General features: G+C 50.2%; 9 protein-coding genes across 9 annotated transcripts; 5 read left to right on the top strand and 4 right to left on the bottom strand.

Moving 5' to 3' along the window:
- Positions 1-13: 13 nt before the first annotated feature.
- Positions 14-832, bottom strand: A1O9_08612 (uncharacterized protein; the record flags this gene model as incomplete). The annotated part of the gene is made up of 1 exon (XM_013402096.1): positions 14-832. The coding sequence occupies one exon, from the start codon at positions 830-832 to the stop codon at positions 14-16; it is 819 nt and encodes a 272-aa protein (XP_013257550.1).
- A 2500-nt stretch (positions 833-3332) lies between these two features.
- Positions 3333-7032, top strand: A1O9_08611 (uncharacterized protein; the record flags this gene model as incomplete). Its single annotated transcript, XM_013402095.1, has 3 exons — positions 3333-5564; positions 5616-6513; positions 6560-7032. 3 exons carry the CDS (start codon positions 3333-3335, stop codon positions 7030-7032), a joined length of 3603 nt encoding a protein of 1200 aa, XP_013257549.1.
- Positions 7033-7782: 750 nt separating this feature from the next.
- On the bottom strand, positions 7783-12876 carry A1O9_08610 (DNA polymerase zeta subunit; the record flags this gene model as incomplete). Its single annotated transcript, XM_013402094.1, has 1 exon — positions 7783-12876. The coding sequence occupies one exon, from the start codon at positions 12874-12876 to the stop codon at positions 7783-7785; it is 5094 nt and encodes a 1697-aa protein (XP_013257548.1).
- A 443-nt stretch (positions 12877-13319) lies between these two features.
- A1O9_08609 (uncharacterized protein) lies at positions 13320-14864 on the top strand (the record flags this gene model as incomplete). The annotated part of the gene is made up of 1 exon (XM_013402093.1): positions 13320-14864. One exon carries the CDS (start codon positions 13320-13322, stop codon positions 14862-14864), a length of 1545 nt encoding a protein of 514 aa, XP_013257547.1.
- A 3459-nt stretch (positions 14865-18323) lies between these two features.
- On the top strand, positions 18324-19304 carry A1O9_08608 (uncharacterized protein; the record flags this gene model as incomplete). The annotated part of the gene is made up of 1 exon (XM_013402092.1): positions 18324-19304. One exon carries the CDS (start codon positions 18324-18326, stop codon positions 19302-19304), a length of 981 nt encoding a protein of 326 aa, XP_013257546.1.
- A 1001-nt stretch (positions 19305-20305) lies between these two features.
- On the top strand, positions 20306-20746 carry A1O9_08607 (uncharacterized protein; the record flags this gene model as incomplete). Its single annotated transcript, XM_013402091.1, has 2 exons — positions 20306-20581; positions 20633-20746. The coding sequence occupies 2 exons, from the start codon at positions 20306-20308 to the stop codon at positions 20744-20746; spliced, it is 390 nt and encodes a 129-aa protein (XP_013257545.1).
- A 2898-nt stretch (positions 20747-23644) lies between these two features.
- A1O9_08606 (cyclin domain-containing protein) lies at positions 23645-23812 on the bottom strand (the record flags this gene model as incomplete). The annotated part of the gene is made up of 1 exon (XM_013402090.1): positions 23645-23812. A coding segment is annotated over one exon (168 nt), but the record flags the coding sequence as incomplete, so codon positions are not given.
- A 397-nt stretch (positions 23813-24209) lies between these two features.
- Positions 24210-24950, bottom strand: A1O9_08605 (uncharacterized protein; the record flags this gene model as incomplete). Its single annotated transcript, XM_013402089.1, has 2 exons — positions 24210-24389; positions 24446-24950. One exon carries the CDS (start codon positions 24948-24950, stop codon positions 24615-24617), a length of 336 nt encoding a protein of 111 aa, XP_013257543.1. The 3' UTR covers positions 24210-24389; positions 24446-24614.
- Positions 24951-26774: 1824 nt separating this feature from the next.
- On the top strand, positions 26775-27427 carry A1O9_08604 (uncharacterized protein; the record flags this gene model as incomplete). The annotated part of the gene is made up of 3 exons (XM_013402088.1): positions 26775-26812; positions 26857-27183; positions 27233-27427. Coding segments are annotated over exons 2-3 (270 nt in total), but the record flags the coding sequence as incomplete, so codon positions are not given.

Raw genomic sequence — 27427 nt, 5'->3', positions numbered from 1 at the left:
GCGGGGCTCGGTCTCAGGAGCGATACCAGCCCGCTGCCGTCCCCGCGGCCAAGGCGGCACACAGCCATCCCAGCGTAGCATAGACACTGAGAGCCCAGCCTTGCACCCAGGGCGCGTGGGACAAGTCGCCATCTAGGACGGAGTTCCCGTTGAGAAAGCTAGCGTACAGTCCATTGTCAGGCTGTGACTGCACGAGGCCGAGAATCCCGAAACACTGAGCGAGGAAGGTGGCCATGGCGCTGACGGCGGCGGCGCAGAGGAAGCAACTGCGCAGGGTGGCGTATGCGGCGCGGCGCCCTCGACGGCCTTTGGTCTCGCTGGCGGTAGTGGTGGCGCCGCCGTTGGCGCCCGACACAGGAGCCGGGCGGTGGCCATATGTGATGAAGCTGAACAGGAATAGCACGACGCACAGCACGAAGGCCAGGCACGAGAAGGCTAGCGCCGCGATGATTAGGTTGCCCGCGTAGTGGACCTGCTCGCACATGCGGGCGTCGCCGTTGGTCGGACCAGACGTGGTGCCCGTGTCGCTGGGCAGTTCGCACGACGTCTTGCCCCGCCCATACGCCCGGTAGCGCTCGCAGCTGACGTCGAAGGTCGAGTCCAGGCCGTCCCCGGAGGTCCCGGGGATCTCCTCGACCGTGCACACTGTGAACGGGCTGCGGTAGAGCGTGTACAGCGGATTGTCGGGGTCCCAGTCGGTGATCTGGAGGTTGGGCGAGAAGAAGTCCTGCTTGGCCCACTCGCGAGATACGAATGCCGTGATGATGAAGGCTAGTGAGAGGGTGGCGAAGGCGAGCGGGAGAGTTGCGGAGAGAGCGCGGAGGGGCCGCATGGTTGCTTTGCTTTGTTTTGCTCTGCTGGGTGGGCGGAGGGTAGGTCTTGCGACACAATACTTGTACACAATTAAGGGTAGAGGAGCAGAAGAGAGAGGTGAGATGCTTCCGCGAGGAGGGCGATAAGAGACACAGAAAGAGAGCGAGGATGTGTACGTGCGTGTATGTGATAGAGGTAGAAAGAGAGAAACAACAGCGAGTATGGAGTACAGAGAGAGTAGAAAGCAGAGACGTCAGCGCGGTGACACCTGATACGCAAAGCTGAGGCAATAAAGACAGAGAGACGTCCGGTTACTAGTACGCATAGGTCAAGCAAACATTCATGATCAACAAATGCAAAACGACACGAAAAGGGAAGGGCAGCGTAGGGGAGCGCGTTTCATGTCATGGTGCCAGGGGGGCGGCCGACGAGCTGAAGCCAAGCAAGCAGCTGCCTCTCTCATCTCCCCCGAGGTTTCACACCGCTCACAGCTCGGAGCTCACAACATACCAGTAGCTCATAGTATAGCTCCCATCACCCATTCACACATCAGACTATGCCGTGGCACCGTACAGCGCGTAGGTGACCTCGTCTAGAGTGATTCAAGCCAGGTTGTGGAAAGTTGGGGAGCCATGTCGACGCCTAGTGGTGCTTGGCGAGTGAGAGGAAAATAATATCATCTCCGCCAAGATATGGAGAATACTTATCCAAGTGCATGGGACTAGGACTAGGACTAGGCCCGGGACTGGGATGGAGTAGAGATAGAGATAGAGTACGGACACCGAGAACCGAACAACGCAGAAGTGAAGGAGGATCGAGTGACAAGTAGGGATCGAGTATGTCCGTTACTTGACTGAAATGATAGACATAAGGCAAGAAATAACAGACAAGGAATATATGACGGACGTCATAACACCACTCTAATAACTTTAGAAGCTTAGGATAGCGCTAGATACTAGGGGCTTGGCGCTTTATAGGTCGTTTTCTACTACAATTTACTAGCAAAGTACTTTAATATAGCTATCTTAGTATAGCATATAACTACACCTAAGTAGGACCTATAAGTGACAAAACGCTGTCATTTTAGAATATATGACAGAATCCTTGGCGCGTAAGTTAATGACAGACATGCCACGTCCTGCCTGCCACACAAATCCTGGTGACAAGCCACCGACTTGCAGCTGCCACTCTCTGGTGCGCGGCCAAAATTGGTACAAGCAACGGCGGGCCTTGGCATGGTAGAAATACGAGGATGATATAAGGGCGTTATATTTAAAATACGAGGATTATGTAAAGGCGTTATATTTAGTTGCCACCCAGTTGCCATTCATGCCATTGCAGTGAGGGACTTGTCGCCTTTCGGAAGATCTACTGTGTACAAGTGCTGTCTACTCTGTTCTCCGCCCTAAGCACGCTCTTCGTTTCCTTCCAATCCATGCGCTCCACTGCCAATCTTGTAAGGTGCACACAGTAGATAAAGAGATTGCGCTCAAGCTACACGATAATAATGACAGAGTTATCTGCAGAACTGTTCATGAATGCCAAGCCCTTTATTAGTAGTTGCGACCAGTTATATGCTTTGCACTAATCACCAGGGCCTGTGTAGTTTTACGACCTAGTCTCAGAACGGGCTTCAGGGCATGGAAAACTCCGAACGGGAAGTCAACTGAGCACGGGCAGCCAAGACTGTCGCTTTTGCTTTTAGACCCCTGGATCGTAACCAGCATGCTACCCTGTCGGAGCTAAAACCGCAGACTGAACGGTGGCTAAAAAGCCAGCCGCACGCCCAGCTGAAAAAACACGAGCCTGCATGCATATACGAGAACCATAGTAGCGCCGAGAGACGATCTCCCGCAGCCCTGCACCTTCCCTGCATCATCAGACCGTTGAGCTCAGACGGCGGGCTATCTGACACATACACTGTACGGTTACTGTACTCTGTATGAGTACGGTCTGTGTGGGCGTATGGCAAAATGCATTGTAAAGACACACCTGCGCCAGCCTCAGTGCCCAGTGTCACTAACGGGCTGGTCAATGTAGGTAACCTCACGCCCACAACTGCCATTGCTACCGATCAACCCACCCACCATGACCATTGTACTCTTGCTGAAGAGTCCTCTGTACGGCGTATCTGTTACTGTACAAGTAATGTAGACTTTCTTCCTGTACTAGGTCGATACCAGTCTTACGGTATGGCAAACGGTGAACGGCGAACGACCACGAACCTCCATACCCACCCATCGCAGCTTCACATCGCTTCCCTGTCCTGCTCTGCGCTGTGAGTTGCAAGCAGCACCGCCCAGAGCCCAGTTCCCAGATCGTGTTTGAATACACCATGCCGGGCCACCTCCTCTGCCACCGCGCTCCCAGCGAGCTCCTCGCCGTCCCGCCAACACCTCCATCACCTGAACTTCACGACCCTGTTCGCCCTCGCCCGCGACAGAGCCTCGTGAGAGCCCATCAAAAGAGCCACTGGGACTTCCCACACCAGCGCCGGCGCGAGCTTCAAACCACGCACTATGGTCGTCGTCAAGGGTACGCGGGGAAACCCCAAGGGCCCGCGGTTTCTCACCCAACGCAATCTCGAAAAGGCTGTCCTCAAGACCAACGGTGATGAGACGCCGCGCCCGCCAATCGCCCCGGGCAAGATGCAGCTATTCTCATACTACCGACCAGGTTTGTCCGCGGGCACCTACTCCATCTACGCGGAGCAGCTCATCCAGGGGCCCGCGAGGCTGGGCCAGCCACAGATCCGCCGGGTGACCAACCATGAGAAAGGCAAAACTGCCTATCTCCCACAGCAGTTCGAGGTCATGGCGCCCCAATTTTCCCTGGACAACAAGCTGGTCAACAGCCACTATCCGCCCGAGGGCAACCAAGACGAGAGTCGAGTGTTGCCGCACATCGTGATCAACGACCCGCACTTCCCGTGGGAGAGGGACGCGGGCAATCTCCAGAATCTGGACCAGGATCCGCCGTCGCTCCAAGGGCCCAGAGACCTCGACGTCGACGAGACGGGGGAAAACTATCTTGACTCGGACGGCCACGTCACCACCGACCCGGACAAATACGTCTACCGCAACCTAGTTCCGTGGGTCAAGCTGCTCGTGTTCGACCCCGAGGAGCTCCAGCTCGGGCCCGAAGAAGGAACGGACTTGGGAATCAAGGGGTTTGTCGCAGAGAATCAACCGTCCAACGGGGCCTTCTCCATGACCGCGGCCGACTATTTTGCCCTGCCGCAGGGGAACCGTATCCGGTTCGAGGAAGCGTTCGGGGACGACCAGGACAGCCTCGATGCAATCAAGTCCGGACGGATGTCCAAGCAACCGACCCAGGCCATTTTCCCCCGGAAAGACTTGTTTCGCAGCTTGTGCAAAGATCTCGAGGGCAACAAATACCTCGCCCATGTGCGCAACATCAACACCGTGGGCTTCCCCAACGCCGGTGTGGAGGAGAACGGTCTCTTCTCGATTGTCATCTCGGGTCGCACGGGGCCCCTGGAATTTGATCCCCCAGACCTTCCCAAGACCCAGATCTGCCACTTGATCTCCCTAGAACACGCCGACCGGTCGTTCGCCATGGACTTTGCCGACTGGGCAGACGCCGATCCACGGGGGGATGAACGAATCGGCATTATTTCTCTTTTCTCCTGGACGTACACCGCTCTGCCCCCCGACCCGGTCAACTTTGTCGATTCGATGAGGGCCATCGTTCAGAACATCGAAGATGGAACGCCCAGGTACATGCAGTTGCTGAAGCCGCCACAACGCATGATCACCGCCATGGAAGCGGACGTGGAAACTCTTTCGGCCGTCCAAAACAACGCCAGGAAAGCGCTATCCAGGCGCTTCGACAAAGGCTATACAATCTCGAGATGGCGTGCCGAGACGGGCGAAGTGACGGCCGCCTTTAATCGCGGCCCGCTAGTTCCCCTGCCGGTTCCACAGGTCCCTTGCCCGGACTGGCCTACCGGATCGACGACATCGAAGAGCTACCAAATCCTGGATCGCGAGACGGGCTTTATGGATCTCTCCTACTCGTCGGCGTGGCAGCTCGGGAAGATTCTGGCAATCTCCGACACCAATTTCAGCAGCGCCTTGACGAGATTCCGCAGCTTCGTCCAAGGCGCGGCGGAATCGACTGCCCGGTCGGCTGTAAATAGGGTTCCGAGTAAGGTGTCTCTGATCCGGGGCATGCGAGACAACGTCGGGAATATCGACTCCCTACTCGACGATGACGTTTCCGAACCCCGAAGAGTGATAGCACCGCTAAGACGCCGCGTGGTGTCCCGGCTCGACGATCCACTCATTATGGCCGCCATGGAGGTGACTGTCGCAGACGCGGTGGCAGACGCGGGCTCGGCGGGACCCGAAATCTACAACGAGTTCAACGTGTACGGCGAAAACAACACTGACTGGTCCACGATCCATAGATGGATCACCGACAAGTTGTATCTGGGAGACATCCCCGCCCACTACTTGTTCCCGGACCCGTCCTACATCCCCGACGAATCTCTGCGGTTCTTCTACATTGATGACGCATGGATGGACTGTCTGATCGATGGCGCGTTAAGCGTGGGGAACCACCTGTCTCGGGATGACGACCTTGTCAAAGCGAAGATTAAGGAATTCTACAACACATACTTGAGCACCGAGGTCCCTGGCACGAATGGGTTGAAACCACAGACCCCGCATTACGGATTCGTTTTGCGCAGCCAGATTGTCAAGTGCATGCCTGATTTGCGAATTACGGTAAGACATTAAGACTCCCTCTTCCACCATCTATGTTAACTCATCTCCTAGGTGAAATGGAACAACGAGGACGAAGCGGATCCACGAGCCCCCGTTTGTCAATGGCTTCGTCCGGATGACATTACCCTCATCTGCCTGCTCGACAGGCCGCCGGAGGAGCTCCATCTCTACGATGCGGATCACCCCGACAATTCGGGCATCGCGCTTGCGCAGCCGCCTCACCAGCAACGGTTTTCCTTTGGCTATGCGTGGGACGACGTAAACAAACAGTTTGGCTTTCTGCTCAGACAGCTGTACACTGACAACCCTCCAGCCGGCGAGTGGAAGGAAGAGGCTGATTTTGACGAAAACCCCAATGACTTCGTGAACCTCCAGACACGGGCCATCAATGCCACCGCCTTGGCCAAATATGTCAATGAGCAACTGGCCAAGTACGTCGATGGAGAGGACAGCGACCCCGAAACCTCCCGGAAGTACCGTGATTGGGTTGCAACCTCGGCTGAGTTGGCGATGGTGCTGAACGACCCGGCGTATTACTTCGCTATCCACCCAAAGACGGATGATGAGAGCACTAACAGGACGCCTCGCGTCCGGCAGATCTGGACACAATCGGAACAGGCCAAAGTTATGGGAATCGCTTCGCTCAGGGCGGCGGTCCGCAAGAAGCCGATTGAAGATCGTGCGCGCCCCCCAAAGCAGCCAGCGTCGCGGCAGGCTCTTGTCCCGGTCCCGGCGGACGCGCCAAGCAGAGGCCCTCCTATCGTCATGCGAAAGGCCGTGGCTGCTTCGGACGACGGTCTCGTGCAGGGTCTCGCGGCCCGGGCGGTGGCGAGCCCTTGCTTTACCCTTCAGGTGTATGCCTACTACAAGGGGATATCGAAACCACCGAGCAATGTGACGGGATATGCGCCGAACGACTACATCCCGACCCTAAATAAATACTTGCTAGGTACGCGATCCGCCCACGTCCACTCGTTCCCACTAACGATCCCCAGATCTAATCTTCGTCGTTCGCAAAGACCCGCGCAAAATCGTAGGGAATAACCAGCTGCTGCGTGAGGTCCAGATCGACATTCCCCACCGGGCCCTCAACACCGGTCGCAAGACCGACGCTCTGGTGCGGCCTGACTGGAGCGGCGGCGCGCGCATGCTGAGCAACCAGCGGTTCGTGCCGTTCGTAAACCGGACGCCCGACGCGCTGCAGGTACGGCTGGTGCCGCGCAGCGCGGCCGAGCACCCGGTCATTCGGATGGACGACCAGCGTGCTGCCGACCTTTCGTTCCGGTTGTCTAATGTGGAGGTGCCAGTCAGTCAGATCAAAAAGTGGGTTACCATCGAGGGCCAGCGTGAGCGAGAGTTCTTGGGCTATGTCGTGCTCGACTGGTACGAGCGGTATGACGAAGGCGGCGTGGTGTCGCCTGTGTGGCAGACGACCACGGTATTGAAGAGGGATGTGACGGAGGACTAGAATGTCTGGGCGCGCGGTGACGGGAGGTGGAGTGTCGATGGGCATGGGGATCACTGTCGCTGTCCGCGTGTACACAACCCAGCCCAGCTTCGCATTGTCGGGGAATACCGAATTCTTGGGACTCGTGTGCTCCTTAGTCAACAGTCCTCGGCCGAGAACTTTACCCTTGTGATATCTAGCTCGGATTGATCCATATGGCTTCCCGTAGCCTCGAGTCAGCACCCTGTAACGTAGGTCTCGGTATGGAGCACTCTTCTGCTCCCTAGACTTCTTGCCGCTTAGTGTAGTTGAGCTAGGTGCGCCAGACTCGCTATCCAATCGCTTTGAGCCCAGCGCAACCTAGTAAGTTACCCTAGGAGCCTAGGGAGCCTGGGGCTACTCAGCGCTAATTCTATATTCTATAAGAGCTTATTATAGATATCTAACAGGAGGGTGATCCTCGCCTACGCAAGGGCGGCCAGGCTCACTAACCGCAACATCGGTTCGTCAAAAAAAAAAAAAAATGTGTCGTGCTCGACTATTTTTGTATAAACGATCACTGCAAAGTTATCTTGAACAGTCCAAGAAAATGATCATCATCATTGCAAACACACTCGTCTCGCCCCGTCCCATCTAAGACGAGTTGGTCGGGTATCATAAACAGCGAACCACCCAAAGTCCGGCCAGAAGATGCCTTGCCCATGCCATCATCACTCAATGCATCGTCACTCAATGCATCATCACTCAGTGCGCATGAAAGGAAACCAATCCTTACCACGCCAAATCCTCAGCCTCTTGCTGTTCTAAACTCCTCAGCACAGGCAATACATAAGCCTGCTCATTCGCAACAGCGGCTCTCTGTCGAGTGCGAGAATAAAATACAGGACAATCCTTGCTGTCGCACCGAATTTCCTCGTTCCATCCTAGGCCAGAACATGATCGACACATCTTTGCCATCTGGGCCGCTTTGCGTTCAGCCTTTATCAGTCTTGACCTCAGTTCCACAATGCTGCGAGGCGCCTGCTGAAGACAGCTATGGCAAAGTGGAGACTCCGTGTCCAACGCCTCGCGACACACCAGGCAGGTCGATGATTTCATATACGATTCCAAGGTCTTCTTGGATAGACCAGTTCCCGTCCCGTCTGTGGCAGCTCCTGCCTCAATCCTTCGAATGCGCTGATACTTGGGCATCTCGTCGTACCATTGCCGAACATTCGCTCCAACAAGATTGAAAATTCGTTCCAAGGGAGGGATCAAGTTCTTCGAGATGTAGTACTCGGCATCGAGTTCAGACTGAGCATCGTTGAGTAATACTTCCGGTGCCACGCAACGGTCAATAAGCCGAGCCCCAGGCCCACCCGTCACCACCACATAAGGTACCCGTTCGCCGTATTGTGGTTCGAGCCGTGGATCTTCTAGCATTCTTCGAGCACTGATGAGTGCACCAGGAGGAGGAGGGCCCTTATCACTGTAAGTCCCTAGTTTGACCTCTCGTGCAAAACAGAAATCCTGGATAGACACCCGGCCTTGCATAATTTTGGCGCATTGGTCCTGGAAAAAGCTTTTGACCTGGCTCAAGTTGGATGTACGGAAGAGGATCTTGAGTGCTGTCTCCTCGATCTTTTGTTCCGCCGGAGTTCCATCGCGACGGACTGTTTCAATTCCCTTCGCATCGAAGTCAGGCACTGTTTGATTGCGACTCTCGTACTTGAAGCCAACATAACGTTTCTTCGCAAGAAGAACACAAGGATGATAAACCTTCTCGAATTTCAGCTTGATGGGTCGAGGGTTCATCTTGGTAATGGTGGCCGCAATGTCTTCTCCAATGTCGAAGGCTTGCTCTCGTGTACGGCCCTTCAGATAAACGAACAGGCTGTCTGTATCTCCATACACAACTTCAGCACCCCATTTTTCTACAGAGTGAATGAGCGCGATTGCCTTCTCCAAAGTTTCCCTCCCTGTCTGAACAATGCTGTCCGCAATTTCGGAGCATGGCATTCTCCCCGAGAAAGAAGCAGATGTGTAGCCATATGTGACGTTTGCAATGAGTTTGAGGGCAAGTTGCCTGTTATTTAGAAGCCTCTGCAACACTTTGTCTTCCTTGTCGACTTTCATCCCACTCTTAACCATAACTCTTGTCTCCAGAATTTCGCAGAGCATTTTCGCAAGTAGAGACTTTCTGATTTCGGTCTTCGCGTACATAATACCATTCGGAGCGATGTTGATGTAGTCTTTCAAGAGTTCAATTAGTCTTTGTTCCCGACGGTAGTTTGTAAATCCCATCTTGTTCGTCCCCCGCCAGTTGACAACTCGACCCAAGAAAGTCGAATAACAGTAATTGTAAGCAATCATGCAGCTAGGATAGAGGGACTGAAAGTCGAGGACCAACAACGGACTTGTGTAAAAGTCACTTTGGGGCTCCATGACCAGGGGCAAACATTCCAGGGCATTTTGACCGCCAACTTGCCTTCGACTAGGAGACACGAGAATGAAATTTTCTGGTTTGGCGATTCTAAACATCAGCGATTCCACCTTGAACTGTGACCCTCGGGAAATCACAGAGAACCAATCCACACCCAACAAACGCGCTTGTTCACTAGTCCTCGGAACAAGCTCATTGGCCTCGAGAATCTCGAGATCGAGCTGCACTCGAGTGTGGTAGTATTCGATGACCTTCGCTAAATCACGAGGATTCTTGCTCTTGTACCATCTCGTTAGATCACGAAACGCGTAATGCGGTATCCGCTGATGAAGGAGATGATAGACCACATTCTCCATGGTATACTGGAGCAAATTAAGCTCTCCACGCATGGCACGCCAGATGTTGATCGTGTGTCGGCCCGTCACCCGGATTGTGGATGTGTGGTTGAATCCCCATTTATCATCATCCTTCCCGAACCTGCCATGAGATTGAGATTTCATTCTCGAAATTTCATCGCAGAGGTTGAGATCGTATTTGGTTCGTGCGCGTTCGATGAGGAAGCCCCAGGAGTTGTTGTGCACTTCATAGCCAGTGAGGATATCAGGGTCATAATGGCGAACAATATCTACCAATCTCGTAAGGACATCAAGCTCGGTTGGTTCTTCTTCAACATCAAAGTGAACGTTTCGACCTATACGTTTAGCTGTATGCGGTTCCTCCGCCACGGCCAGAATCCCCATGTGTAGATCCTCTTTGCCACCATTGCCTTCAAAATCTTCTTCATCAGTATGAAGGGACCAGAAGATGCAAGCAATAGCGTCTTCATCTGGGTTGGGAGCAAGAGACCCTCGTGTGTTCACATGAACTTCTAGGGCCATCACACTCATATATTGGGTTTCATGCTGTACACTGGTGCTAGATTGTTTCTGAGAATACTTGAAACTATGCTTGTTTTTCTGGGTTGGTCCATCAATCTGAGAAAGTCTTTTCGTTTGTGTAGTTGTCCTGACTGGACCAGAGTCCGGAAGCCTGCTACGGCTTCGTTCCTGTTCAAGCCAGGCTTCCACATCAATCTTTCGCGGAGGTGGTTGGGCAATGCTCCATTCAGACATGGTACACCGCTTCCTCCTTTGGTTGTCTCTCGTCTGTTCAGTACTTTGGTCAATGAGTATCGTTGACTTTCTGCCAAATGTTGCTAAAGAGGATCCCGATGAGTCGAAATCTGGCAAATATGGCACAGTAACACTCTCGAGTTTGAATTCTCGCCCGGCATATTCTCGGGCGAGTTCGGGAACGTCTTCTTCATTGCTATAATAAGCTTCTTGGTAAATAACATCTGGCAAACCTTCCTTCCACATGGTTGTTTCAACATGCTTAAAGCTTGGTGGTCGGGTCTGATAGGTATATAATGAAGGATGAGGCGTGGTGCCCTTGAAACCTTTGGGCAGAAGTTCCTTTGGCAAGGCTGAAGTCCGACTTCTCTCTGTCGCAGATGGGAGAGGAGTCCGTTGTGAGATCGAGATTGGGCTTTGCGCTGAAGTTGTGGGGGGCGATGTTTCCATCTTGTCAAGGGAAGATTGTGAGAGCTTCTGAGAGGCTGTGCTTCTCTGACTAAGACGTAAGATTGTATTGGGGTCATTGGAGTTTTTGACCGATGGAAAAGGAAGCGAGGACTGTTGTGATGAAGCAGGTGGAAGAGCGCTTTCATCTGCCTGTTCTTTATGCTTAATTGGCTTATCATCATTCTGTCGAATCTTTGTTGCAACACTATTTCCTTGCGTAAGATGCGCTTCAAATTTTGACGGTTCTGCAGCTCGAAGCGGATCGTCGGCGTCATTGGCGAAGTCTAGATCATCTTCGGACCCAGAGAAGGTCATTTCCGGTAAGAGGTCGTCCTCATCGACCAGCTGCTTACGCTTTTTCCTGGGCTTGAAATCGAGTATCTTGGAAAGTCGTGTCCGTTTCGACCCATTCGTGTCTGTGATTGTGTGCTGGACATATTCATTGGGGATATCAAAAGTATCCTCCGCGAAATGGATGGAATCACCGGCAAGTCGAATACCGTAATCTGCATATTCTGACGAGCTGATTGGGGTTGTAACTTCTCCATCTCGACCCTTTTGCTCGAAATTGCTTTCGGACTCGCCAGAACCGATAGCAGCAGGCGCATTTGAAGGTTGGCTTTCTTCCGAGCTTCGATCGAAGCCATTGGTGATGTCTTCCATGCGTGATACGTCAACAACTGCTAGACTTTCGCTTTCGGCAATATGGGCTACGATTTCTGTACTGTAGTCTGCACCGCCAGGCTGCACGGTCACCAAATTTCCTGGATAGAGATCTTCCACACTTTCCAGGGCTGTCACGACAGTAGCCTCAAGTGATATCGGTTTGACATAGGTCTCAAACTTGAGCTCAAGCTTGTCACTCTGCTCAAACTCCGCCTTGGCGAGCTGGGTAACCTTTTGGCGGAACTCTTCTTCATGAATCCAACCACCATCAGATGTATTCCTGGGATCAGCAGACATTGATATTAGAACTTCGGCGGGAAATGGGGTGCTATTGGGATCTCTCAATCCCATCTTATTTTTCCTTCTTCGGGTTTCGTCCTTCCACAAGCCTGCCATGCTCTGTACCAATTTGGCTTCAATGGGAAGTGGATTAACGCGCTCAATGAAATCGTGGTGAATGTACCGAGGCTCAATACCTCTGCGATTTGTAATATCTTTGACATGGATATCTACCTCCAGGGCGCAGTGACTCTGTTTGGGAAGTGATATCTCATCTGAGATGTCTTCCGGGGAGATTGATCTGTCATGCCATTGATGCATGATATTAGTCAGGTCGAGATACTGAGGTACAGGTCCCCGAAACTTGACCTTTGCACATTCAATGTAGCCACACCCATATAGATTGTAGTCGCACATCCACTGGGCAAGATACTGCATATGGCTTTCGTATGGTTGCAGGACTCGCTTCATCACGGCACCTTCCCGGAGAAGATCGGCTAATCTGGTCATATGCAACGGATTGAGCAGATAGATCTTGAGATAAAACCTGTAGCCAACATGAAATCCATAGAAGGGCACGCCCTTAACAAGCGAAATATGTGCAACATAACGGTGTTTGCCTTCATATAGATTCTTGCGATAACTCACGGCCAGCGCATGGTCTATTGACAGTTGTAGGGTTCGGATTGCGGCCTCGACATCTTGTGGAACCAGGCTGCCACTGTACTCAATATATGTGTATTGAAGAGCCCCATGAACGTGCATCAGCACCTTCTGGCCAGTCTCGGTTGCGCCAAACACGCGAATAACGGAGATCCTTGGCCTTTCTTTGGCATTGTCGTGTGTGCTCCCCAGAGGAAGCGGAGGATCGAACTCATCAATGGGACTGGCCTGGTAGTAGTCGAGGCAATTGAGACGAACTCGAAAGGGATCCATGGGGATCATAGGAGGAACGGGACAGACGCGTCTTCATCGCAGGAGAAGTGGCGTCGCTTCATTTTAAAATGACCTCTGTCTCAGTTTGTGGGAGAGCAGATGCCATGGATATGTCACGCGGGATCGATTCGACGAGTAAGTGCTGTCCAAAATCCATCTCTTCAGCAACATGAGGTTGCATTGTTATAGTTTGTTGTTGTTGAGGGTGAATGTCTGGAAAGCAGCCCTCACGAGGCTGAGAAATCAGACATGTGACGTGACGTAAGGCTGCGTCGATCTCGGCCACTTACTCCATCTCTGAATTTCTGTCTCCGCCAGCACTCACTTTCATTTCGCTCTTGCTCCATCTTCCAACACAATAAACTGTCTCGCACCCCTGTCGCCGACATTATAACCGCGTGGTCTCCTCTCCTCTCCGCCTCTGACTCCCTCTCACCTAAAAAATGTCGTCCAACAAACCTCCTGGGCCGGATCAGTCCCGTAACGAATACATTCCATCCTTTATCTCCAAGCGACCCTTCTGGGCCGAAACAACCAGTGATGCCGACTATCTCGAACATCAGCGTCTACAGACTGAATCAAAAGACACCCTCGACAAGGCAAAATGGTATGATCGGGGCAAGAAACTCGGTCCTGCGGCGACCAAATTCCGGAAAGGTGCCTGCGAGAATTGCGGTGCCATGACTCATAAGACGAAAGAGTGTCTCAGTCGGCCTCGCAAACTGGGAGCCAAATGGACGGGCAAGGACATTCAAGCTGATGAGATTGTCGAAGATGTGAAACTTGGCTGGGACGCCAAACGAGATCGCTGGAACGGCTACGATAATCGAGAATATGGTGCTGTGGTCCAGGAATATGAAGAACTCGAGGCATTGAAGCGTGCTGCGGCCACGAACAAATCAAAAGACGGTACCCACACAAGTGGTGAAGCAACATCTAATGGGGACTCGGACGCCCGGTATGGCGAGGAAACAGACATGGGACGGTCACAACCAACCTCGACGCGGCAACTCCGCCTCCGAGAAGACACTGCCAAATATCTGATCAATCTCGACCTCGACAGCGCCCGATATGACCCGAAGACGCGATCGATGGACACGTCGACGCAAGCTCTTTCGACCGACGGCGACACCTCCGTTGCAGAAGAGAACTTCATCCGCCCATCCACCAATGACAGTGCAGCCTTCGTCCGCGCGCAGCAGTACGCGTGGGAAACCCAAGAAAAGTCCAATCCTACCACCAAGAAGCTTCATCTCCAAGCCAACCCGACCGAAGGCGAAATCCTACACAAGAAACTCACCATCGAAGCAGCGGAGAAGAAAGCCGCGGCGCGCAAGGCACTTCTAGACAAATACGGCGGGTTCGAACACCTACAAGAAAACAAACTAGCCAAATCCAACGCCGTGCTCGCCTCCGAGCGCTACGTCGAGTACGACTCCCATGGACACATCAAGGGCCAACCGGTACATAAAGCGCGGTCCAAGTACGCCGAGGACGTCCTGACGAACAACCACACCAGCGTGTGGGGCAGCTGGTGGCGCAACTTCACCTGGGGCTACGCCTGCTGCCACAGCACGGTGAAGAACAGCTACTGCACCGGCGACGCGGGCAAGAAGGCCTTCGAGGACACCGAGGGCCTGCGGACGGGCCAGGCACTCCTGGAAAACGGCGGTCAGCAGGACAACCAGGAAAACTCCGAAAGCAAAGGCAAGCTCACCCTCGAGCAGCAAGGCGAAGACCTTGTGGAGCGCAAACATACCCAGCAACTCGACACCACCGCCATTTCAAGCATATCCCCAGCACCAACATCACAATCTATGGAAGACAACACCGCACCGACAACAGCAACGTCGACGGCCAAAAAACGCACTATCCAAGAAATACAATCCGGCATCTCAGAGGAAGACCTCGAGTCGTACAAGCGCAACCGCCGAACCGCCGACGATCCTATGGCGAATATGCTGGGCCGGGATGAATTGGTGCAATGATGATGGCGAACCAGTACAGGAAATTGGGCAGGAAACAGGCATTTCATGACCGGAATCTCGACACCCGTCCCCCTTCCATTTCACGTGACCTCGCGCCGCTTTTGCTCAGGCTGCTCGCGTCCGGCTCAACGTCGGCTCAGGCCCGGCTGGGCCAGCTCACCTTGCTGACCACGTCGGGGCGGTGGCTCAAAGGTCGTCCCTCCTCCATACCGTCAAGTTTTAACGAGGTCCCCAAAACGAGGTCCCTAGGGGAGGGTTCCCTGGAGACGCACCACGGCACGTTACCTCCTCGACCCTGCGAGAACGAGTCGGTCTTCATGAGCGTGATGGGCCTGGCACGACGTGCGCTTGTGTCCCTGGCGCGAGGGAGGGTTCCCAGAACTAGTCCCCCTGCCCCTTCCAATGTCTCGTTGGGTTTCTGTCTCCTTTGTCGTCTATTCTCCCCTTCTCTCCGTGTCTTCCCTCTCCTTTTTGTCGAGAGACTTGATCTTTGTTAGCTCTTTTCCCGTCCTCTGACCGGGCCCTAGTACGATTTCCGCTTTCCCTTCTTGGCATAGATATAGGTCCTTGGAACACTCGGGAGCCATTAACTATGAGCATCAAGAACGAGAAAAGAAGTTGGAAGGGTCTGAACCTAGACGAGCAGATAGTGGCGGCATTGGAGGATGGGCTCTCCGGGGACAGGTCGGGGATCGACGGGAAGCCTGTTTATGTAGAACTTTGCTAAGAGTAGTAAACCGCGGTACGAGGCGATGATGAGGGTTTAGAAAGCGTAGGCCAACTAGGAAGCCCTCCTCGAGTCTGAGAGAAAACTGATAAGGACTAGGTACGAAAGGAAATATTAGGGGTCCGATCCTCGCAGCATAGAAGTTATGAAATACTTTGCCGAAATGGTCGGACGCGCGACGCCTGGCAGGCTAGACAAGGAAAAGACCTAGGATAAGAACAAGAAACGGGCAACGGTCAAGACGGTCCGGAATAAGATTCGAAAATTTATGTCGTAATGGTAGAGGGAGACTCACCTTACCATTCCTAAAGACGTTCATAACTCGATGGCCCCTGTAAGTGTGTCGAAGGGCTTCTCGAGCTAGAGCGCCAGTGTTGGAGGATTTGGACTGTACAACTGTACGGGCCAATCGATACAGGCAAGTCAGCGTAGTTGAGATTTCTGTCTTCTACTCTATGGTCACCGTTCTGGTTTACATAGGAAATCACTAGGCAAATGACCTCCTGGAGCCTATTTTCCATAATTCCAAAGCATTCCAGAGGCTGTGGCACTGACTCATTGCTCGTCGTCATGAGGTTGCCTGCGCTAGTCACTTTGGCGCCAACAAGCGACAACATCCCTGAAATGTCAAGAAACTGCTTGACACCGTACCGCACTCGAAGAACCCGAATTTGAGATCAAGTCGAGGCTTGCTCTACGATGAAGCAGCTTTTCTATGTCAGGGAACAACACGTTGACTTATAGTCTTTGCTTTTGAAGCAAGCAATGATAGTACTTTTCTTCTCCTATAGACTCAGCATCACCTCTCGCGCCTCATGCCGGCGCATCCTTCCTCCGAGACTCGTACGCCTGGCGTATTCTACGCGCCAGGTGAGAGACGACATCGGCGTTAAACTAGGGAGGTTTCGTTAAAGAGTCCCGACTTGCACGTGTCGCTTCCCTTGTTGACTTTATTCTGGTTTCGGTTCTTGTGGAGGTTATTACCGACACAGTGGCCGGCGCTCCTGGTGACGTACAAAGTGAGGGGTCTTTCTTGGCGTGTCAAGAGGAGTTCCTTCGACGCCGAACTTACCTCGCGCCTCACCCGGCCGGCGCCGCTTTAAATCCCGCTCACTCCCCGCTCACCTGCCCTCACCCAGGGAGAATTCGACCTAGTATTGAAGGGCGATTTTCCTGTCAGAACCCCGGTGGATTAATGAAAATATATTGCTAAGTCCGGCGGAGGTCTCCGATGTTGTCCCAAGGTATCGACACTCTTTTTCCTAGTGGGGGAAAGTCGAAGTATAATCGAATTGCGGAGTAGTACTTCCATCAAGGCGCTTGGCACGGAACTCGGCAACGAAGCGATCACCGCCGACTAGATGGCAACGAAGAAAACAATGGAGTGTGCGAGGAAAAGGTCCGAGCTGATTGCTGAGAAGCGCTTGCGTTGCCCTCAGGCCAGTCAAAAGAGGGACGGCACGACCGGCCAGCGCTGGTAGGAGCTTTGAAGAGGTACAGAAGAGCATTCTCGCATGTCAACTCCGCAAAACCCTCCCCGGACTTCGTTAGTATGACCCGCCGAAGCGGTACAAAATGGCTCTGCCGTTCTCCACCGAGGCTGAACCAATATGCGATAACTACTAGTGCAAGTTTCTCCAAGATGTACGGTTGTGGGAAACGGCCGGCTATCTAAATACAAGACTGGTTCTGAGGACTGCACGATGTTCACGTACCAGGAGCGAATGGAGAGCCATGGCATGGTTTCCCCAAGAAACATATCTTGGTGAGTCAACCTACGACCGGGATCTCCTCCTCCCTCACTCAGAAAAGGGGGCTGCGCGAGGGGAGACGCAGCCATTAATTTCGCTACCAAGCTCTTCTGAAGCCGAGGCCGGAAGGGCACAGTTTATGTAACAGTCACCGTCGCCCGCCAAACGAACGTTCGTCATATTTCAGACACAATTCTCTGAAAGTATTTCGCACCTAGGCATCATCATGTGGTTTCTTCCCACCGCGGCAATATTCTTGCTTCCTTGGGCAAGTTTGACGTCAGCACAGGACGTCTGCTCTGCCGATAATGCTACTGTATTTGCAATTGAAGTGAGTATCGCACACGAAACTGTGGAAGACTTTCGGTGCCTCGATTTTGCTGAAGCATTCTCAGTGGGCTGTACCATTGCTTGCATTCGAAAAATACTGGCATGGGCCTCAGAATAATCCCACTCCAACGGTGAACGTTGTTCGCACGCCTACTGGGATAAGCTCCCCTCAGCGAACCGTCGTGAGACGGCCTTCCGTTGACGCCCTGCTTGCGTCAATCACCTACGACATATCCCAGGACGATCTGCAGGTGACAGTCCCTGCTGTGGATGACCGACGCTACTATTCCATTTCATTCTACGATATGTGAGAATTAACCGAAGTCGCAAGTCCGAGTCGGATCTCAAGAATCTAATGAATGAAACAGCTTCGGAGACAACTATTATACCTTGGGATCGCTCTCTCAAAGTTCACCGGGGAATTATCTACTGACGTTGAACTCCTCGGCTGTTTCAAGCGACAATCAAACTAGCAATCCAAATTACCAGGATACTATCTACGCCCCCAGCACTTTTGGTACCATCGTCTGTCGCGTGATGCTGAGAAATTCAACGACAGACGTAGCGGTGGTCCAAGAAATTGAGGCCCATTTGCTATCAACACCAGTCCCTCGACAGGGCTCGGCGTCTGGCCCGCCACTTACACTTGCTATGTTTGCTAATTCATCTTCGGGACCTGCGGAGCACTTGATGCAGTTGGCTGGCCGTTTCTCTCAAGCTTTTCCCAATGGTAGTCCAGAGACTCTAGTTGCATCGACACAAGATCAGCTCTCCTTGGCTGGAGTCAACGATGGCAACTACTCCAGGCCAGACTGCGTTAATCTTACTCGTGACTACGAGATAGTGCAAGCAGCTATGTCCGGATATCTTCGTCAGCCAGGCAGGACACTTGATATGGGAAACAATTGGACTTTGGTAAACTCTCCGGACGAATACCATTTCGTCGACACTGTGGAGGGACTGGCTTGGATTTCCAACTCTGGTTATCTTCCCCTCATGCCGCGGGAAGCCCTCTACCCATTTCTCGGCTTTACTCCTCGACTTGAATCCGGTGAAGCTTTCCTTCTGAAGTTTTCAGGAAGACCACCCGTGCGGCAAGACGGGTTTTGGAGTGTCACAATGTACTCACAAGACGGTTACTTGGTCGACAATCCAATCGACAGATACCTCATCAGCGATCGCAACGAGCTAAGCTATCCGAATGGCACATTGGTCTACAGTTCGGGTGGTCAGGCATTTAGTGCCCCTGTCACCGCGATTGAAGACGCCCCATTCCAGATTCTCATCCAAGCGGACGCCCCACCCCAGAATTGGACTTCAAATTGGTTACCCTCGCCACAGGAACCGGGAAATTTCACTGTGGCACTGCGCTGGTATGGACCCACTGAGCCGCTCAAGGATCATAGCTATATATACCCTCTCCTCGAAAAGGTTGCAGCTGTTTCGGCCCAGGCGAATTCGACAGGCGCGCCATCCTCCACGCCCTCAGCATCTGCCGGCCAGAGCGGCGCAACCTCAACGCCAAACAGTGCACCCACAATGGGGATCTTTGCGATCGGTAACCAGGGAACGGCGGTGCTTCAGTTGGCGATTTTGGTATCATCAATCGTCTTCTACCAAACATTTGTCTAGTGATAGGCCCTGATGAACAAAAAAAAAGAGAAAAACTGTTAGTTGGCCTTAGCTGTATACCGGTATGACCAAGCTATAGGCTGCGAGTTCTCTGCTAGATGGCGGCTAGACACACGGTCTATAACAGAGATTACTCACGTCGTTAAGGAGAAAGCGTTCCCCCATCTCCCAGTAAGCAGATAGGTACCGCGTAGCATGCTAGCGTGGTGCTACTGGGTGAGCACAGGGCGGCGCCACTCTAGTCCTGACGCGGGGTGCGCGCGCCCTGAACTTACCTCCTCTTGGTGGCCAGGGGGGCGCATGCCAGCCAACTCTTTATTGCAGGCGCAGTACTCTCGCGCAATGAGAGTCAGAGCCGAAAATATCTATAAAAGCCGGTTATTTCGATTCGTTGCAGCATTTAAGATGTCAAACGTATCGTTTAATTTCACCGACCTAAAGGCTATCCGCCCAGCTTTATCGAGCCTTCGGTGCGGAAATGGCAAGCATGATTGCACAATAACTCGGAAACACCTTGCGCCTCTCGGCGACCTTGCGGCTAGGCTACATGCCACTCCACATGCGCGACAAAATGCAAAAAGACTGGCAACCGGTTGCAGGGACCTTGTGGTTCTGCTTCTCTAACCAGGCGATAGCGCCGAAGACGTTTCGTACCAAGAGATGCTTGAAAGTTCTACTGCTCTGCAATATGTTGATCGCTCTCTTCGTCTTGCATTCAATGGACGACGCAATCTGGACAATACTGTTGTGCTCGATATCAGGCCGTATTGCAGCAAGAAGAGGAAGAACGCATCGCCGATGATGAACAAGCTTACACGGCAACTGAAGAAATCTTGACTTTGCTGCGTCCAGACCTTGTTCTGATCTGTCAATGCCAGACGTCCCATTTGGTAAACAGGTTTGCCACTGATTACTGTTCATCTGTGGAATCAAGCGGGGATCTCTATTTATCTGTTCTACAGAGTGGCCATAAAATAGTGAAGATCAACAGCTTCCATCCAATGTATTTTGCCCGAACAGACAAAGACAAAGAACCCCTGGAGAGAATAATGCGAGAGTATCTGTTTGATACTACCTTTCTGGTTGCTGCCAACTTTCTCGCAGGCCGTCGACTTTCTGGCTTCGGCATGGCCAATCTGAGGAAATGTGCATTACACGGGCGAGTGATGAAATTCACGACCAAAGGTGTTAGAATTACGTACCAGTGGACAGATGAAGATGATGTCGCTAGTCCCGGCCTTATCCAAAAGCTTGAAGGACTGGGTCTAGGTGCAAACGTAATTACCTGGTTTCGTCTTCCCTACATTCTCACGCTGATATGATAATAGGATAGCCGCTCCGCGGAACCTGATCAAATCCTAAGCATAAATCTCCAGAAGTACGACGGCTTTGTGTCCATAAGTGACGGGAGTGGAATTGAACTGAAAGAGGACGTGTTTTGAGGAAATAGGACATCTGTTCCCAAATTACCGACCGAATTGGTACCAATGGACGACATACGAGTAGATCTTTCGCCTCCCAAAGTCTTTGAATATCCGAACCGGACTGTTGTTACTAGACAAGTCTTAATTCTCTTAATGTCTCGGTTCTCACACCTCTAGTTCGACAACCTAAACGAAACGAACTGGACAAAGGCATTGCAGCCACTACTCGTCAAACAGCCGGAGCTATATGATACTTTTAACGCATAGTGTGGATGGATGCGAAATTGGAACATGAACTGCGGAATGAGAAGACTGCGTTTGTCCAGCATCCCATGTCGTCAGGCCCCACCAATGCTGCTTGTATCACAATATACTGTTCATTTGGCTGTTTGATTGCCTTATAGGCTGGTCTTTTCGAGATCCAAGGCGATATAGGGATTGATGCTAATCGGAAATCGCCACTAACCTGACATGCGTTGTTACGAATTGAATACAACGGCATGGTGTTACAGGTGATGTCTAGTGCTTTCGCTCAACTCGTGCTTCAAACCTATCTAGCTACGGCAACTTCACAGTTAATTCTGACTCAGCTCCTCTAGAGTGGGGAGCACTTTGTCCAGCCCCTGAAAACAGCTCCTAACGCAGCCTGTGAGGCGATTTACTGTATTAGAATTGTCGCAAATCCGACTTTGAAGCTACTAAATAAAGTTATTTTGGCGACAGGCTTCTTCTTCCGCAAGTTGTCTATGTTTGGATTCAGATGTCGCTTTATCTTTCCACTAATATAGCTCATGGAAAAGCCGGGTATTATCGTTTTCAAGCTACTCAATTTTGCATAGAATCTAATTTCAGGACATTATAGCTATATACATTATTAGATAGTATCTCTTCGAGTACTAATATTACTTTTCTATACCGAGACGATAGAATCCGAAGTATCTACTAAGATCAGGGTTAACGGAACAGCCTTAAACGTCTTATCCACTCCTTCACATAATTCTCTATAGGCGCCAGCAGAGTAATCACTTATATTTTTGGAAAAGAGCGCAGTTAGCCTGCTCTGAACTTTGTCTTCACCCGTGTCTATAGTGGCAACAACTCGGTCGACCTTGCCAGGCGCTAAAGACAAATCACACTCTTCTTTGGATCTCTCTGAGCCGAATAGAATGAATTTCCACCTATATAAATCTGTTGACGCCTAAATGACTATCGATGAAACAAGCTGGCAGGCAACCTTGTGATGACGATCAATGAGTCAGTGCCACAGCCTTTGGAATACTTTGGAATTATGGAAAATAGGCTCCAGGAGGTCATTTGCCTAGTGATTTTCTATGTACACCAGAACGGTGACCATAGAAGACAGAAATCTCAACTACGCTGACTTGCCTGTATCGATTGGCCCGTACAATTGTACAGTCCAAATCCTCGAACAAAATCAGACTCTTTTAGCCTGAGACGGACCTACGACGGCGCTACTTTAATTCCTAATTTGTTCTCTTATGATGAAGTTAGCTGTGGCCTCCCGCAGTGGTCATTTTACATACTAATATGTTTGGCAGGAAGCTAGTATGATAAGCCAGCGTGACAGTTCCCAATCGGGCTTAAAGTACCACGAATCATAACTCAACCAGAGACCAGAGGACAAGTAGATTTATTCAGAGGCTAATTGTATAATCGCCGATTTCACAGAAAAACATTTTCACATTGCCCCTCGAAGGATTCATCCTAGTAGTGGCTTCATCTCAGACTCCGTCTCGTTTGATACACTGGCTTCGTATGCGGCGTCATCGAATAGTAGTGTTAATGATTCGCTATCTGAACGAGAGTCGTTATAGATGTCCGGTAGGAATCTAAGAGACCCGTCGTCACAATCGTAGTAGGGTGGGGAGTCTTGGTGGAAAGGAACGTGAGGATTTAATTCTGGACTAGAGTCTAACCAGAATACTCGATCGTATAAACGACTAAGGTAGACCTTTAGACGACTTCGGATGGGCTTTCTCGGAGTGTGAGGTCTTGTAGCCCTTAGGAAGCGTCGCGAGGAGATTAAAGTTCGTATGGTGAGGTTCTAGAATTGCGTTGCCGAACAGACAATACAAGTACGGTATCTTCACTTATATTTCAAGTAGTTGTCCCAGTTCAGGGCACGTCCAATAGCGATTATTCCACCGGGACGAAAACAGGGCCACGAGGGGAGGGACCCTAAACGAGTCTTAGGTGAGTCGATCCACGCAATACGTCTCTAATACCTTACACTTCCTATGGAAGCTTCTGTAAATAAGCCTTTTTACCGGTGCCCCCCCACCCATAGATACACCTTGTCCTAAAGGTTAAACTTGATCGAAGGTATCTAGCTAGCTTATCTATCTCATTCCTTCAGTAGTTAAAGCCTTATAGCCTGAAATCTCATTTCGACTTTCTTAAACAACGCTCTATCTCTTTGACTAAATCTCTTAAAGGGTTCCGGGTGATGCTTCTTAGGGTCCTAGCATGGCTCTCTTATTATTTGGGTGTACGGTTCTAGTTCCCCTCTGGAATAGCCTAATAGATCGGCGTGTTGGCGCGCCTGGCGTCTCATTAGAACTGAACCCTTAAAGTCGTAGAGCTCGTGAGAACTTACCCATATCGATTGCCCTAATACCTCACTTGCGAAACAATATGCAATAGTAGCTGCAAAACTAGGGAGGCTGCTTATAAATCGTTCATCTCTTAAATTACTTCCAGGGCGTAATAGGCTAAGACGGTTAATTATGTCTGTCTATTGTTAAATTTATTGATCCTCTATAGGAAGCAACTTGGCCCTGGCTAACTAAGGTTATAGTCTAACCGTCGAAGGACAATACGCTCCGTTTAACGCACCTTTTTAGGTTCAAGATCGAAAACTTTAATAATATCCTACATCGAATAGTCTAAGTCCTGTTGTTCATATTTGAGCGATATGATTAGTAATGCAGCTCCAAGAAGCATTAGCCGGTCAGGAGTTACTTCCATTAAGGACAGGGAGCGGTCGATAATATTAACGGTTAGATATAAAACTTCATAATAGAGGCCGAGGTAGTTTCGAACCTCGACCAACCACGCCACTAGTTATATTCGTATCTCCTAGTCAAGGCCACGTTGTTTATTCATATAGTTTAAGTCTAGAAGCATCTCGGTTTCTTTGTGCATAAGGTATTCGAAGATGTTATTTGCATAGTCTTAGAAAACACGAGTCTCGAGAGACAGCATTTTCGGTTATTATGATACGATTCAGAATTACTACTTGAACACTAATGACGAGAGCTATAAAGTGGGTAGAATATAGCTATATTAAAGCGGGCCGTCAGGGGCCTCCTTTCCGGCCCCTCGCTTCGATTACTGCGAAAGCAACTCCATTTATATCTTGTGGTACCCAAGACGTCCCCTTAACAGTGTCGGTGATATTCAGAGATGTGTATATCAGAGAATTAGTTAGTTCACCTGTCCGATTAGCAATTCTCTAGATAATCGATAATATAGTTGCAAGGAGTATGGCAGCCACTGCCGCCCATGTCATGCCGAAGAACATAGGTCCTTTATCTGCTCCAATGCCGATGCTGTCCCCAAATTTACTAATAACGTCGACGGCTTTCGTGATGATTATAGTTGAAATAACGGATCAAACACTGGTTGCCACAAATGTAAGCTAGAGGACAGTGATATTAGAACGGAGAAGAGAGAACAGCACGGATTGAAGCTTACCGAAAGAGCCCCTAGAGTAAAGCATCCGGGAAAACGCACATTAAAACATATCGTCCAGAAGGAAGCGAAAATTTGCTACACTTTCAGATATGATACCGATGATATAAAACATACTCATTGCCATGCCAGCCACGTTGAGTGCACGCTCTGTATCCTCGATCCCAGTCGGCTAATGAAGATCTTCCAGTGTAGTACTATTTGGAAAATAGGAATCAGTGATCGCAGTCGGTTTAAAGTGAAATAGTGCTGTGTGGTTGGAGCAGCCGATAATCTCGTTCGTTGGGTCCAATATAGTTGCATTAGGTCTATACATACCTTTGCAGTATCCCGTGAGATATATTAGGAAGAAATCAGGTAAATCTAGGGCGTTAGCAATATTAGACCCTACATCGCTAATGAGGTTATTGATGTCCCCCTGGATGTCGTTAGCGAGATCGCCTAAGATACTCCCATCGCCATCGGAAGTATTAAATAGGTTGGTGTGGCCGATTCGTGATATGTTCAACTAGATTCTATCAGTAGATGGATTGCTTTAGAAAATCCAATTTTGCTCCTACTATCATTAAATCCACATTCTGAAGGAATGATTTGCTTGAGCCTGCAAAGAGACAAAACACTGAAATAACGAATGCCGTAATCGTGAAGCCAACTGCGATCACTAAAGAAGTTCTCATCTTAGACTGACAAAGTGAGTAACTTAGTTAGAATATGTTCGAGAGAGCTTTAAGACAACTACCTTGAGACGGAAACTTTCGGGCTCAATATAAATCAAGCTATAAATAGTAAAGGACATAGTAGGGACCATTTATGGGACCTCCTATAAATCAAAACTAGGGCCGAAAAGGAGAGTAGTATTTCGAGATTACTTTTTCGAGCTTTGCTTTCGAGTAGGTTTAGGGATCCATTATAATAGGGTCTTAAACGTTATTAAAATTTATTTACGATGGATAGAGTGTTATTATGAGAGATTTATCATCTAGATAGTACCCTTCAACAGTCCTAAATATACGATACTGCTCGTGCATCTCTCGGGTTACTTCTATACAACCTGCCCGAAAACTCGCATAGAACGTTTCTTCCATCTGGGTTTGATGTTGGAGGTAGTTAGATGGAAGTGTCAATTGAAAAGAGAGCATATAGAGAAATTGAAAATTTCCTAAAACTACTTAAAGTGTCGGGACCAACTCTCTCTAAGCCCTCATGAGATTCTAGATAATATCGATATGGCTCTAACTTTTAAGCCGAAAATCTACGGCTATGTATCGAATCATATCTTTATATCCTTGAAATCTCTTGGGTAAGCGTTTTATCGCCCGAGAAGTAGTAGTTTGTAGGATGAAGCGATTCCTTTCAAAAAAATAATGAGATCCCTTCCCGCCTAAAGATGCGGTAGGTTCGTAGTAAAGAGCAGTCCAAGACCAAGCATTTGGAAAGAGGTATAGGGTTGTCATAAGCGAAAACAAAACGATCAATTATAAGCCTTACTTCCGGTGGGGGGTCCCACAATCGCTTCTGTGCTACTGCTTGGATGGGTTGCCTCATAGGAGCGACTAGCTTTTGTCTATAGTTAACGACAACAAACGAACAATCCTGGACTTTTGTGGAATATCAGTCTGATAATCTCTAAGATCGCCCTTCGTTCTGTTTCAGAACTTAGTGATATATAGATATCGGACGCAGAACTGTCATAAGGATAAGTGCTGCGGTGTTGTGTTATCGTGGTCTTACTAGATGTCAAAGGGCATAGTGGGTCGTGGAGGTACCGACCAAGGGGAACCTAATCTACGGCGAAGCGGGCGCCGGGTCCACCCGGGGGGACCAAGCAGGGACCATATACTATTATATAATATAGGTTGCAGCACGTGATCGCATGACGAGGGCCGCCGAGTCAATTCTTTAGTGATATATCCATTACGCTTACTGTACATAGATTACTGACAACCTGTTATCCTACTACACGTAGTTCACCCTGAGCGAAGGTGAACGATGTTTTGCGCTACGATGAGCAAAATAGTTTTGTGAGACTTAGCCGTTCCTAAGTACAGCATCTTGTAAGATAATGCCTGGATAGCAAAAGCTCTTATGTAAGGCTTAAAATCTGACTTGTCTACAACTTTATAAAAAATTCGAGACAGAATAGCGATGAATGAGCGCAAGGCCAGTGTCCTCTACCTTTAAACGGCGAGAACATGAAAAGTTAAATCTAAAACTTAGATGCCGCTAAAGCCACAGTAGTTCGCTTAAGATTAAAAAATATTGCAAGGAAGTGTGATAGTCGCTTATTCTCAGAGACCCTTCGAAGTTGGGAGTATCTTTAGGGGCAGTTATCTGGGCTAAGTGTTTAAAGCAAGAGAGGGACACACTACGGTCTTCCAAAGTGACATAGGATCTAAACTTTTTGTTTATCCTAGGTATATCACTACTTTTCTAAGTCTTTCCTCCTTCAAAACTGACAGCCCTGGCGTAGGGAAGGGAACGCAATATGCTCGAATTACTCAGGACACATCTTCTGTGCACATTTCAGTAGGCGATCTCCTTCGTGAAGAAACATATCAACCTCGTCTGGGTTCGCCGGCTTTATCAAGGACAGCATCAGAAACTCAGTCATCATTCCGGCCGATTTTTCAGTAGGCCTAATACAAAAGCGAATTGAGGAATCCCAAATGGAAATAAAATGCATTGTTATTTTGGATGGATTTCCGAGGAGCTTAGACCAGGCCCATGCTTTTGAGGAAAAGGTTGTTAGTTTCGATACAACATTAAACTCCTACTTACTGTTAATTATAGATCCGAGGAAGATTCTTTACTATACTTCTGAAATGCTTAGAAGAAGTTCCGCTATATCGCTTAAACCGACGCTCGGAGTCATCTAGCCGGATTGGCGATAATGACGACTCCATGAAGAAACGTTTACGAACATTCTCTCAGGAAAACTTGAAAATTGAAAAGCATCTTCAAAGTAAGGGTCCATTTTGGACGGTA

Source organism: Exophiala aquamarina, assembly GCF_000709125.1.
Source record: "Exophiala aquamarina CBS 119918 chromosome Unknown aczIA-supercont1.8, whole genome shotgun sequence".
Taxonomy (NCBI): Eukaryota; Fungi; Ascomycota; class Eurotiomycetes; order Chaetothyriales; family Herpotrichiellaceae; genus Exophiala; species Exophiala aquamarina.
The sequence above is the reverse complement of the archived record's forward strand: the minus strand, read 5'-3'. Positions and strand labels throughout refer to the sequence as shown.